Source organism: Opisthocomus hoazin, chromosome 6, assembly GCF_030867145.1.
Source record: "Opisthocomus hoazin isolate bOpiHoa1 chromosome 6, bOpiHoa1.hap1, whole genome shotgun sequence".
Lineage (NCBI taxonomy): Eukaryota > Metazoa > Chordata > Aves > Opisthocomiformes > Opisthocomidae > Opisthocomus > Opisthocomus hoazin.
This window is the reverse complement of record NC_134419.1, coordinates 47,272,981-47,286,320: the sequence shown is the minus strand read 5'-3', so window position 1 is coordinate 47,286,320 and position 13,340 is coordinate 47,272,981. Positions and strand designations below refer to the sequence as shown.

General features: G+C 41.5%; 1 protein-coding gene across 1 annotated transcript in view; it reads right to left on the bottom strand.

Annotated features, from left to right (window-relative positions):
* Window positions 1-602: 602 nt before the first annotated feature.
* CHAT (choline O-acetyltransferase) overlaps window positions 603-13,340 on the bottom strand; it is a 29,702-nt gene continuing 16,964 nt past the window's right edge. Inside the window, exons 8-14 of the mRNA XM_009944517.2 lie at window positions 12,687-12,787; window positions 12,351-12,479; window positions 11,030-11,152; window positions 9,394-9,535; window positions 6,205-6,267; window positions 2,529-2,666; window positions 603-872 (exon numbers count right to left, since the gene is read on the bottom strand). Coding sequence (XP_009942819.2) covers window positions 603-872; window positions 2,529-2,666; window positions 6,205-6,267; window positions 9,394-9,535; window positions 11,030-11,152; window positions 12,351-12,479; window positions 12,687-12,787 — 966 coding nt within the window. The remainder of the gene's footprint in view (window positions 873-2,528; window positions 2,667-6,204; window positions 6,268-9,393; window positions 9,536-11,029; window positions 11,153-12,350; window positions 12,480-12,686; window positions 12,788-13,340) is intronic.

Genomic DNA, 13,340 nt, shown 5'->3' with positions numbered 1-13,340 from the left:
ACACTAGTATAATCTTGCTAAACTTTGTTTGTGGAAGTACACAGCGGCCGCTCGTTAAATCAATCTGCTTTTCTTATGTAGGAAACAGCATGGTGGTATTAAATAGTCTTCATGAAAATTCTCAAGGTTTAATGGCATCAGCCTATTATTTACAATGTTACTCTCAACATTCCTGACTGGGGAAATTTCTTTTCTTTTTCTTCTTTACATGCAAATCTTGCAGGAATAGATGTGAATATTTTAGAACTACTTGCAGGGGATATTAATTAATTGCTGTGCCTCAGTATTTATGTCATACACAAACTTACTCAATTTTTTAGGTGATAAAATGGCCTAAGTTGATCATGGTTAGAAACGGCAGTACAACACATACTCATATTTCTTCCTCCTTCGTTTCAGCCAGTGAGACCAAACCTTTTTTGCTGACTGTCAAGCAAGAAATGGTAGCTTTAGTACTTACAGGGTTTTATATGTTGGCAACACTGTAAAACAAATGACATTTCGGTTCTACTCTAATATATTACTAATACTGTCTTGCCTTTGAATGACTATGTCATTGTTTCTTCGTAAGGTGAGTTCAGGAGAGTAATTCCCACAGCCTCTTAGAGTTTGCGGTCGCTCTGCAGCTGCGTGGCTGCTTCTCGTTTAGCCAGTGGCTTTGCTGGAGTAGAGCTGCATTTGCTCCACAGATCTCTCATTTCTAGGAGACTTTCTTCCACAGCTTTTGCAAACATGCCTGAGCACGTTTCTTTACAGTCTTTAAAGCTTGAGATGCAGAATAATATATGCTCTGGCTGAGGGTTATAACATGCCCCATAACCATTGGGCACCACAGGCCCATAGCAGCAGAACATCTCCGTAGTAGTTGGAACCTGGTTGCAGGGAGAAGGTAAGGAGTGATCTCTGATTAATCAAGGCACCTGAAATCAACTGGTTAGGAATGAGGAAAAAGATTAGCAAATGCTATGAGTGCTGGAAACGTGGTGAAACCCCCTTGTAGAATCTCACTTCCTTCAGAAGTCCAGACCTGGAGCTGGCACTTGGAAGGTAAAAGCTGATCTTGGTATAGAATTCGGTTGGTCTGTTTGTTTGGCAGCGACTGAAAACTGGTATCATGTGAAGTGGGTGTAATGCATTTCTTTGCTCACTTTATATAGATCTTTAACAGCTGTAAGCTTTGTTACTGATAGATAGGGAATTTTTAAGGCTGTATGTAATTCTGATACATAAAATTACGATACATAAAACTTCACTAGGGTTTTTAATTTCTTAAAGTTATGTTAAACTTGTAATGTGAAGATTGTAGTCAATTACAGAAAGTAGTATTGTCCATTTCTGATAATCATTTGTAATTGTAATGCTGTATAAAAACATGTTTTAATGCATCTAGCTGTTATATTTCTATTACACCTCAGTTTAATCATGACATAGTGCAGGAGCAAAACACCTCCTACTGCAGAAAATAAAAGATGTATTAGAAATCTGTATGTTTCACACTTGGTGTACATGGACCTTCGCAAATGACATTTGGCTTTTTAATGGTGTAGAACAAGCCATTAGTCCTGCTAATAGAGCCATACAATTGTCAGATAAATTTGCTGTGCAACAGCCGAAGGCCATAAAGCTATTCAGAAGCATTCTTTGCTCATGGATAGTTTCTCGGAGAATTTATGTAGTAGTATGGTGGTTACATTCACTCATGTCTGAAAGCCTACAAACATTATGACAAGATCAAATTACTTATTAAGGTTTTATGCTGTAGTGTGATATTATAAGTCTCTCTTGTTGCACAGTTCCAATCTGTGCCGTTGGCTTAGTGTTTCAGTAAATGAATTCCTACATAGATTTCTTCTTTCATTAGGACTGCAATGAAACATTTAATTTTTAGGCTTTATGCTACAAAGATGTTTCCTTATTCAGAACATGAAATGCAGGAAATGTTGACTCTCAGAGTATCTTTGTATACTTGCGAATAACTGTAAATCTGTAAATGTCTAAAAAGTCTGCAAAGCCAAGATGGATGCCTGCAGAGGTTGCACTCTTACACTGAGTAACTGCAGGCTCTCAAAGATCTCAAACACAGCTACCTTTAAGAGTAAAATTTCCTCATGGCTCTTGGCTTTTGTTTCTCAGAGTGGCAGCCTGTCTGGCTTGTGGAGTAAAGAATTCCCACTAGAGCTGTCACCTGAGGGGAAGGAGGAGAAGAAAGCGAATGGGAAGATGGGTAGTTTGGAAAGTGAGGAAGCACTGAGCCCTCATAGAAATTCTACTGAGTTTGTGTGCATTTCCAGAATTTCCAGAAAGGGCTTTGGGATGCTATGAAGGAAGTGATAACTTCAGTATTTACTGTGCTGATTTTGCTGAATGAACCAAAACTGCGTTAAAAATCTGGAGAATTTTGCAGACTTCTTTATGGTATCAGCTTTGTTTTTTGTTAATATCTCATTCTTACTGTGAGCTACAAGGTCTGGCAGACCTCAAATGATTTAGCCTTTGCTTAGCAAGACCAGTGAACAGAAGAAACTCACCTGGCTGGTCGAGAGGATGAATCGATTGTTTGTCAAATATGTCTCATCTGTAAATATCTCTGGCAGTTCCTTGAAGTGCTCCCGTGCCACCTCTCTGAGGCCTAGCAGGTGATTGTCTATTGCCATTCCAGTAATAGCCTGTGTGCAACGTGATAAGACACCAGCATTTAACTAAATGTGGGGACGATTTCTTGGCTGTTACTGCCTTGTTTTCTAGTCAGAGTTGATGAACTTGGCTTGAGTGATATAATGCCTGTCATGTTCAGCTATTAGTCTAAGTATGTACTTTGCTGATGATCAGCAACTAGAAATTCATATGGTGCTCTGAAGATGTAAGAATTAGGAAGAAGATGGTCTTGAGATGTATTATGTGCTGATGTTTTCTGGCGTTCTTGTTGTTCATCATCTCTCAGAGCTGAATATCGTGGGCTGGGCTTCTAAAGCTGCTGAGGGGAGCATATAGGACACCAGAAACCTCAAAATTTGTTCTGGAATTTCCCGTGAGTCATCTGAATTATATTTCAAGATAAGAGGCTCCAAAACACTTCCAAATTGGAACAAATTTATCTTTCCTTGCCTTGCTGCCCGCATCTCGCTCTGGCAGGGGAAGCATGTGTCATTCCATAAATTCAGATCCCAAGATCTGCTAGATGGCTGCAACAGATTTACCAGGGATCACAGAATAACAGACAGATTTACCAGTCACCTATCACAGATCTACTAGCATACTCTACCACTTGAGAAGACTGAGATTAGGGACACAAATGCCTTCTCAATTTAATTTATTGCCCAGATATCCCAGTTCCTTCCCCCTCTCCCTGTGCTGATGTCATTTTAGAGCTGGAGTATCTCAGGGGCAGCCCTTACTTTAGCTGGTTAGTTGTAGAGTTTTGTTCCTTAGGAAACCAAATCAAAATTTTGGCATGTGATGAACAGCACTGAGCTATTCCAGCCAGGCAGGATTTGCCTCAGATTAAAACATGCATTTAGAATCCTTCAGACTAGGTTTATTCTAGCTGGTGAGAGTGCTGGTTATGAGGACTGAGCCGTAGCTCAGCCCCGGTAACAGGCTGAAGCCAGGTAGGAAGGAAATGCTGAACAAGGGACATTGTATTACACTGAGAGCAGCACTGATATCCCTGTGACACGGGCCCCTTGTAACGAGGGGAACGAGCAACCGCAGAGAGGGCAGGATTCAAAAAACAGCACGAGCTTGGTTTTCCTCTTCAGGGGAGAATAAAATACAAATAAATAAAAAAAAAACAGAAAAGCATAAGTTTGCTTTTTCTCTTAAGAGGAGAATCGTTTTAACCACCAATAAGTGCCCGAAGCAGGGGGCCGGGAGTGCATAATCTGGTTTGGTTTATTAGGGAGTAGGCACCCACTGGTAAGGAGGCTATTTGTTGGTCAGCCCAGACGGAGCAAGGGTGCTTGCAAGGAAGCAGCATACATCAGGGCAGTGTTTCCCCATAGAGGGAAGCTGACTTGGTAATCAGAGGAAATATTTGGCTATCACACAAGATTTATAAGCCTGTTAGCAATGACATTTTTGCAACATAGATCAATGTCATGTCTGAAGAGAGGCCGAGACGGGCTAACGAAATAAACTGTGAGTCAACGTGTAGGAAAAAACTGTGCTAAATCGGATTTTAGAGCTCCACATTTAAGATAGCAATGCTACTAGTAAGCTCTAACAAGGGGAAATAAAATCATTAAATTGCTTTTTGTTTTATGAAGTAGATTTTTTTTGGTTTGTTTTTCTTAGGAGTTATTACATTTCAGTCTGTTACACACAATTTAGTCAGATCATGTAAGTCTTGCCCGTAGTTTAAAGGCTCAACAATTACATTTTGCTATTCTGAGATGGAAAGGGGAGCTTGGTGAATAGAAATACCTGCAGACCTTTTTAAATTTAAAGAAAAATTAATTTTCCGATGTCGATTTTATTATTTTTCCCATGAGCTACACTGGAGGCTGAATTTTATAACAGTTTCTGGAACTGAAATGACTCGGAGGGGGGATTTTATGGAATTTTTTTCTTTTTTTTTTTTTTTGAACAGATGTACACAAATTCCACTGGTTGTGACCTAGTAGACCTACAGTATGTTGTGTTCATTGTGAGATTACCCTGAGATGGTTCAGGTGAGACAGTTGCCCTGATGCAAGACTTGCTTCTGCTTCAGAGATGATGTGGAGTCTCAGCTGCTAAGATGTGGGTTCCCAGCACAACGCTTGAAACACAAAACTGTTTTTCTTCCCTGCTTCTTTTGTCTCACAGTCTTAGGAACAAATTCTGCCTGAAAGCAACACTTCACCTCTCCAGTGCTCTGACTATACCTTTGAAACCACCTCTGGAAGTGAATGATTTCTTGAATACCATGAGTATTTAAACAGTAATCAGCAATGTGGGCTTGTTAGGCAATGGTCTGAGGAAAAACCATGGGTAGCAAATTCACTTAACATAGCTGTTTATTAACATTTATTAATTTCATGAGTGGTTTGACTAAGTTGTTTGTAGAGTAAGTCTGGGCTTTGTCTTGGCATAGTGGGATGTAGAGCATTACCCAGGCTGAATTGTCTCATTTTTAATCAACAGAAAATGAGCTGTATTTGACACTAAACTGATTTCACTGGAGGACATCTCTTCCTTTTATTAGAAGCTGCATCCAAATCTTTAAAAGAGAGCTTACAATAATCATTCCCTCATTGTTAATGACCTTTATTAGAAATTGCACTTTGGAATAGCAGTCCACCTGAGGATCAGGTCCCAGTAAGGACCTCTCTCCTCTAGGGAAGAACAACACAAGAAAATGCATAAATGGTTAGGGTTTTGGTTTTGTTGTGAGTGTTTTGTGTTGTTTGTTTTTTTTTGGGGGGGGGGGGGGGGGGGGGGGCTCAGCTGTCCTGAGCTTATCAGTAACATTATAGCTTATGGGTCTAAATACCTGTAAATTTGGGGGATCTGGATTTTCAGTTGGAGTTCTATTTCGCATGTGTATTACACAGCAGTTAAACTGGTTGCTTTTAAGCCTTGTTTACTTCTCATTCTGATATGGCTCTCAGCTGTCCTTGCCACTTCTCCTGGCTATCTGCACGGCTAATATTTCGTGGTGGTCACAGAGCACACAGAATAAAGGCTTATCTCATGTGGCTACTGTTCCTCCTTGCAAACCTTTCAATATTAATTTAAAAAATCCATTTATTAAATTTTGATTGCAAGCTCTTTAAGATGGAGGCCATTTTTTTAATTGTTAACTTGTACAGCACCAAATTGTGGAATCCTAATTTGTGTCTGGGACTCTTAATTAGGACCCAGATACAAATCATAAACAAATGCACATTCCCCATGAATATGTTGAATACAGAGTGTTGTGTTCCATAAAAGTTCTAGAAAAGAGAGCTAATGCCCAAAAGGGATGGTCTTGCCGCTGATATCTGATGCAGAATTTTGTTATTTTGCTTTCCAGAAAGTATTTTGTAAGGTGAGGTTAGTTGAATATGTCTATTTGGAGGGTGTTTGGGTCATGAGAAATTTTCGTAGGTGGGATGTAGCAGGTACTTTCCTATGTAGAGATGCCTATGTTTTCTAGTGTTTAAATAGTCAACAATTGTATCTTTCTGCTTTTCTTGAAAAAACTAACTAGTCCTTATTCAGACAAAGCAGTGTTTTACTTACCAGAATAGTGTAATTGCTCTGAGCTGCAATTGCATCCTTAAATCTCTGCATCTTCTCAGAATCCTGTTGGGAGAATTAAAATATATCTATTATTGAATAAACTCTCAAAGAAATAGGTTCTTCCATCAATTAACCAGCAGTCAAAGAAGCAAGCACTCTCAAATGTCTTTTGCTCCTGGCTCAGGTGTAAATACTCTTTATAAATGAAAAGCCATAGGGATTCAGTGTCCTGATCAGCAACGGTGCCCGGTTGTGCAAGGGTTGAACAGGCTTATTGGTGGTGGTTGGTCTGAAGTCAAGGAAAGACTTGCAGTTTCTTTCATGGATTCCTTCCATGGATTTTGAGGGTGTAGGTTATTACTAATTGAATCAGTCCATTTGAAGTAGAGGAAAAAAATGCCTAGTGTAATTCGGTGTTTTCAAAACAACCAGGCAGTATATCTTCTCCAGAATGGTTTATCTAGACAATGACAGTGATATTAATGAAAGTCATTACTGATATTTTACTAGCTGGTGAAAAAATTACTCCCCTGTGTGAAAGGGCATCTAGAATTTTCCAAGGCTGCTTTACCCTCCACGATGCCTCGCGTTTCAAATTACAAGCTAGTAAATTTTGACTCCTGTCAAATGGCAGCCTTTTATATTAAGGGAACAACCCTAAGAAGAGCTGCCCTGCTGTACATCAAGTCCGACACTGCAACTTTGGGAGACCCTGAAACAGCCAGAAATGACTGGGTCTCCAGATAAACAGAGAACCTTCAGCTCCTCTGGACGATGAATGATCTTTTGAACAAAGAATTCATTTCAGGAGCAATTCAAGGCCACCATCAGGGACCTTCAAAGTACAGAGCCTGATATTTTTTCATAGGGCTACAGCTAGGCCTTAGTTCCCTTATACAGATTAAATTACCAAAGGCAGTCTTTAAATCTGATTAATTTACAGCTGTTCAGCAATCTCTGCAGTGTCAGTTGCTGCTTCTTTTACAGCAAGTGTCAAATGCATGAGATATTTCTCCTGCTAGAGAATCAATCCAACTCGATCAATCTTTGGTGACTGTTCAAACAGTTGTTTGGAGATCATTTTTATTAGCATCAGAAAACTGTTTTTAATTTGATTTGGATGAATGGCTATTAACAAACAACATTTTGGGGAGTTCAAGGCTACTTAAACCAAGTGATGCATCTCTTTGTCCAAAAAACAGAATTAACCCCTTCGCATCCAGAGGCAACCTGTAGGTCTCAAGAAATCACCTTGGGAATAGGGTTGTGTTAAGTGAATTTTGTTTCTAATGATTCTGTGATAACAATATATGTAGTTTTGAACTGAAAGATGCTCACATCAAAACAAAGATTTCTAAAAGTTTGTGGGAAAGAACAATCACAGATTAGTTTAAATGCCCTTTGCATCTCTCGGTGGGCAAGAAGCCAGGAAAGCTGCCAGTGGATTGGTTTGCATTACGATTGCAGGTTTTTCAGGGGGGATGAAACCGTTATTCTCCCTGTATAGTACTGCCAAGGCATGCAATGTAAAGATCTGGGGGCTGAGACTGAGCTCATTCTAGACGTGCATGGCATTATTCTGCTTGCTTCTGTGAAGCTGGGAAAGGTGGGCACAATCTCAGATTTGGGTGGTAAAATGGTGGGAAGTGCCGAAGCTTTCGGAGAGCTGCAGAAGTCGGTAAATGTTGGAATAGGGAAGGTAGGAACAAATTGTTGGAGGGGACAGGAAGGATCTGGCAAAACCATGTGCTAGGAGCAGGCTGGCTCCTCCTAGGAGTACAGTCAGCCTGCAGCAAGGTGTGATGGGACTGGGGGTATGCCGAGCGCCCAAGGGTGGAGGGGAAGGTGTGCACAGATGACAGCAGCTTCTAATGAAATACAATTAAGAACCATGTTGTCAGACAGGACACTGATAGCAAGTAACAACAGCCTCTTCTTGTCTATCATATGCTAGTCACTACTACGTGTAATAGCATGGTCATAATCTGCCTTGAGTTACCCACTCAGTGTAGGGAATTACTTCAGATTTCCTTGGAGTTATCTTTTAACATGGAAATTACTTGAGTCTTCTTCATCGTGAGCTAAGTTCTGGGCCTGGTAACCATAAGGAGACTGAAGAAGTCATGGAGGAGCAGAGCGCTGCTGGGCAAAGTTTCTTTATCCTCTGGGACATCAGAGCTTGGTTTACAATATTTCATTAATTTACACTTAATCTATAGCCCAGCAACACTTCTAGCAATGCTATGCTAGATTCTAAAGAACAGCCATGTGGGCTGTTGCCACTGGAGTGGGCTTACTGTGCAAAATAATCTGTTTTGTGGCAGCGTTTTGCATCTGAACAGCCACCTGGAAATTCCCTGTACAGCAGCGAAGTGCAGTGGGTGGAAGTGGCACGCAGAGATGTTGAGGGAGGATCTCCAGGGATGCCAGGAGGGACAGTGCACAAAGCTCTCTGTGCAGCTATCATCTCAGCTCTCTCAGCTGTACCTCTTCGCATCCCCATGTACTATGTACAGTGCTCATGCTTCTGGCAAACAGATGGTGGTGTCTCAAAGGCAATCTAATTTTTCTTTAGCAGGATGATGTCAGGACAGTGTGAGAGTTGTTTTATTGGTTTGATGAAGTTTTTTCATCATGAAGGTTCAGCCCTCTTGAGGATCCTATAAAACCAACTCTATTTGGTAGAAACATGCCTCTAAGCCCAAAAATATCAGCCAGAACATATCCACCTTACTTGGAAATCAAAGCATGTGAATTATATCACTTCACACATAGCAGTAGATAGCTCTGCTGCAGACTGCAGGGGACCTGCCAGGCAATTCCCCTGGCGTGGCAGGATGATGATCCTGAACTTCGCATGTTCAGCCTAGATCTCTCCAGGGAGCAGGATGTGGATCTGATGATAGATCATTCAGAAGACAGTACGAAGTCTAAAATCAGATGCATTGTTTCTTATAACATCATGTTTAGGCACCTCTGAATCTTTTGGATGCTTAAATAAAAATAAGGAAATATTTTTAATTAGCTTAATGGTTGGTTTGCACAAAAAGCAAAATCTTCTAAGGCTTGCTAGCCTGCCCTATGCCTTTATGCCCCCAGTTAACAGTTAAGAAGTGAGAGATTTGGGACCATGAATGCATTATTTGTTTAGTGTTTTGCCAAAGAAGGCAGAGATCCAGACCAACATACCGATAGAGCTGTCTTGTCATCAGTCATGGCTTTTACAAAAGCAAAAGCTTCCGAGGTCGCAGACCTGATATTGTCGACTCTGCCCTCATCAAAGCGGCGTATGGAAGCACTTTCATAGGTAGGGACAAGTCTCCTGTGGCATCTAAGAGAATGAAGTAAGAAAAACAAAGAATAATTATTTTCAAGGAGTCATAAAGACTAAAATAAATATAGGCTTGGTACGTTTTATTGTTACAGCTAAGATTTTATTTTTTGCATAGTATTCATCTTAATGTTGATAGAATTCTGTAAGAAATTTAAAAAAGATGGATGCTCACTCCTTTCTAATATGAGGAGCTGCCTACAGCTGTATACATTTTAGTTATGTATTACCAGTAAAAAATGACTTGCTGTGTAAAAACAAGGCTGGTAAAACTAAAATTTACTGAAAGATCTCAAGGAATGTTTTATTTGTGCTGCATCGTAAAATAATTGTGTAATTAATCATTTACTTATGGGTGTGAAATATGTTTTATTTAAAACAAGAAAAAATGCACTCCGTGTATGAATGAAAAACAGAAAACTTGAAAGGGGAAAAGGGTGCTATTGGACACTGAACTGGAATGAAAACCTACATACCAAATAGAACAGGGTGTGAAGACTATTGTTTAATTTGGGTCCAGGTATATAGCTACTGTTCCTCGCTTCAGGACACTTACCGTGCCTCCCAGTTGAAGCAGGGGTCTCGGAACATAACTATCCCCTGAGGTTTTTGTTGCATACATGGGATTTATATCATGGCTGGGATCCAGATGAAGATCTTGGATCAGGTCATTGTTGGAGTTTGGTTAATGGAATATGCAAAATGGACGTTTAACAGATGTTAATGGGGCATGCAAAATGTGTTAGGCATCTCTGGTTTTGACCAGGTAAAGACCACTTCAGGATTTAATTTGACATGATAAAGAATTATTTGTGTAACAGGCTGTTCTGCCGGAAAGTGTGCAACCGATCTCTAGCCTGGAGCGTTAGATGTTCTGATGACGTAGAAGGTAGCTTTTACCTTTGATAATACCATGGAAATTAGAGGATATTATCAAATCTTGGGATGCCTGTGAAGAAGGAAGCAGCAGCAGTTACTATCCTGTGTAGGAACTCTGATCGGATACGCTTCTGTGGTGTTTCTCCCTGTGAATGCTTTCACCCCAGGGCGCAGGGGATGCATAGGTGGAGAGCTATGGGTTCCTGCCACGGTTCCTGCCAAGCTGCCCGCAGCGGCAAGGCACTGCTGCTGCCCCGGGGACTTGGGGTCCCTGGCTGCTGCCGCTGCTGTGGGCGGCTGGGTTGGCTGCCACGTCCCCTCACCCTCTTCTCCACACCAAGAGCAGGGAATGCTGTGGGGAAGGCGCTGGCTGGGACGCGGGGATGGGAAGGTAGAGCAAGGAGAGGGAAAGGGAGCGAAGGAAAGGAGTGCTCTGTCTCAGAACCGGGTGGCAGCTTCTATCTTGTCTGACCTACAGTCCTTAGGCAAGATGGCTAATTTGCATGCAGAAGGCATTTGTTTGGGTGCTGAGGAAAAAATGGACCCTCCGTATAAAAAACAAATTGTGAATCTCCTCTTGTGCTACCTTGTTCCTATGATTTGAATTAACCTTACCTGTAAAATGCCAGCTGAAGTGCCACTTGAATGTAGGCATCTGGGCTAATCTTTTGTTTCTTAATAAATTCCTTTCCATAGTTCTCAAACTTGTAGGCGATAAAGTCCAGATTTTTGACTATCCTGGAAAACAAGCAGAGGCAGTTACTGCTGGGGCAGATGCAAGAGCCTTGTGTTCCCTTGCTGTTTGCAAATAAAACCCAGAGATCCTTTCCTCCCTGTACCCACTTGGAGCTGAGTGGGCTCCCACTTTGCAGACAGTCCTGGCCTTTGGTAACTCGTTCCTAGTCAGCAGCTTTTATTCATACAGGTTCTGGTCTGGCCTTGTTATCTGCAGCCTTAACAGGAGCTGTGACACTCAGGTCATTCTGTTCATCTGAGTAAAACACTCTTTTTTTTTTTTTTTTTAATTTATTTATTTATTAAAAAAAAAAACCAAAAAAACCCTAGTGTTTCCACTCGTGAATCCTAAGCCAGGGCCTCCTTTGTTCTCAACACATTTCTGTGAGATTTACTAGTGTGAGAACTGGGTGGATTTAAAACCTGATGAAGGCTGTATGCTCCTTGCAAGTTTCAATTTAGCGGACTATTCCCTTTATTTAAAAACAAAAAGGAATTACTCTGCATCCTGAACATTTTCATACTCTCATGTATGCTTCTAGTCACTTTGAAGTCTCATCTAATGCCGGCACACTGGAGATACGTACAGCTGATCATGCAGGCAATGTGTTCATTCTCTACAGACAGATCACAGGCCTGAGCATTGAGATGAAATAATTTGAAAAAAAAAAAAATCTCCCATTGCCATCCCCACCCCCAAAGATCATGCAAATCTTTTACAGTCTGGAAACACAGTCAGAAGAACTATCCTTTGTAGGAGCAGCATGGGTGTAAACAAATTACATTCCTGAATTCAAATTGTTTATTCAAACCAGTTGTATTCTACTGTCCCATATGTGTATCCCCACTGCCCTGCCTTCAGCTTTAGTTAGGTCAAACCCATGAAGTGCATCCACAAAAACAGAGGACTTGCACCGTTTGCATCCCGTGCAAACAGGACTCTAGCGTTTTTCCAGTGGTCTTTAGCTTTCTTAATATTTACATGGAAGGAAAACAACGTAATGCAATTCCCAAATACAGTGCAGGAGCTCCAGCCCATAAGGGTGCCATCCTGCAAAGAGATGCAGGGTATGACCAGCTTGGGAACAGGAGGAGCAGGAGGGCAGGGAGAGCCCTCGGAGGAAAGCTGTGCCTGCACTCACTGCACTGGGTAGTTCCTAGCTTGTAGTCACTGCTGAGAAAAATGAAGCATCTGTTCTACCTTTGGAGTTTTTCTGCTGATGATGCCAAGTGTGCCTGAATTTCAGGGGAACATTTCCATCTTAGTCTCCGTGGAGCAGGCAGCTCGCTCACTGAATCGGCTCGGACTAATTTCTTGGAGCTTTCTTTCCTGTTAGCATGTGAGAGAAAAGTCATTAAGGTCATAGGCACAATCTATTTGTTAACACTGCTTTTTTAGCAAGTAAATGACTGGTTATATGGGTAATGACAGTTATATGGGTCTTGGTGGCCCTGCGCATCAGGGGGAACGTGCCACCGGCAGAGGCTTCCCGGGTGGCTGGACTGGGTACAACAGCCAGACTGAAAAGGGACTCACATGTGCTTGAGCAAGTGTTCAGTGCACTGCACCAGGACGATGCCATCGAAAGGGGAGTGTTCACACACGGTGCCGCAGACGCCATCTCTTCCTACCACAAACTAAGCAAGGAAAAGAACAAGTGCAAGACATATGGGGAATAAATGTTCTGGGTAAGTTACCCATGAATGCAACCTAACAAAAGGTGTTGTCGTTCTCCTGTGGTTTTCTTATTGCTCATATCAGGAAGTTCCTTGACTTACAGATCAGCAGCTGACTGACAGACTTACCGCAGGAGTCTCCCGTGTCCTGCGAATGGCGTTGCATTGGATCCCTTTCATGCTGCTATTTTGGACTGAGTCCTGCGAGAAGGTAGATTTTGGCAATTCCCATTGGAGTCTGGAAATTGGATTTAGCATCTGCTTTATGGTAGAGAAAACCCACCAACAGAAAGACAGGTTGGGGTTCTCCTTCCGCATTTGGGGGCAGTGCGACTTCGTTATCTGGGAAGTCCCTTAGGATCACATTTTATTACAAATATCATATCAAATGAGCAAGCTAATCCTTATTTGGTAGCTTTATCATAACTTATTTTACTGCCCTGCTTCCTCTTTACCTTTTATTTGTGGAGTTTTCTTCATTTCCCTCCTACTTGTCTTAATTCCTGATTTCACT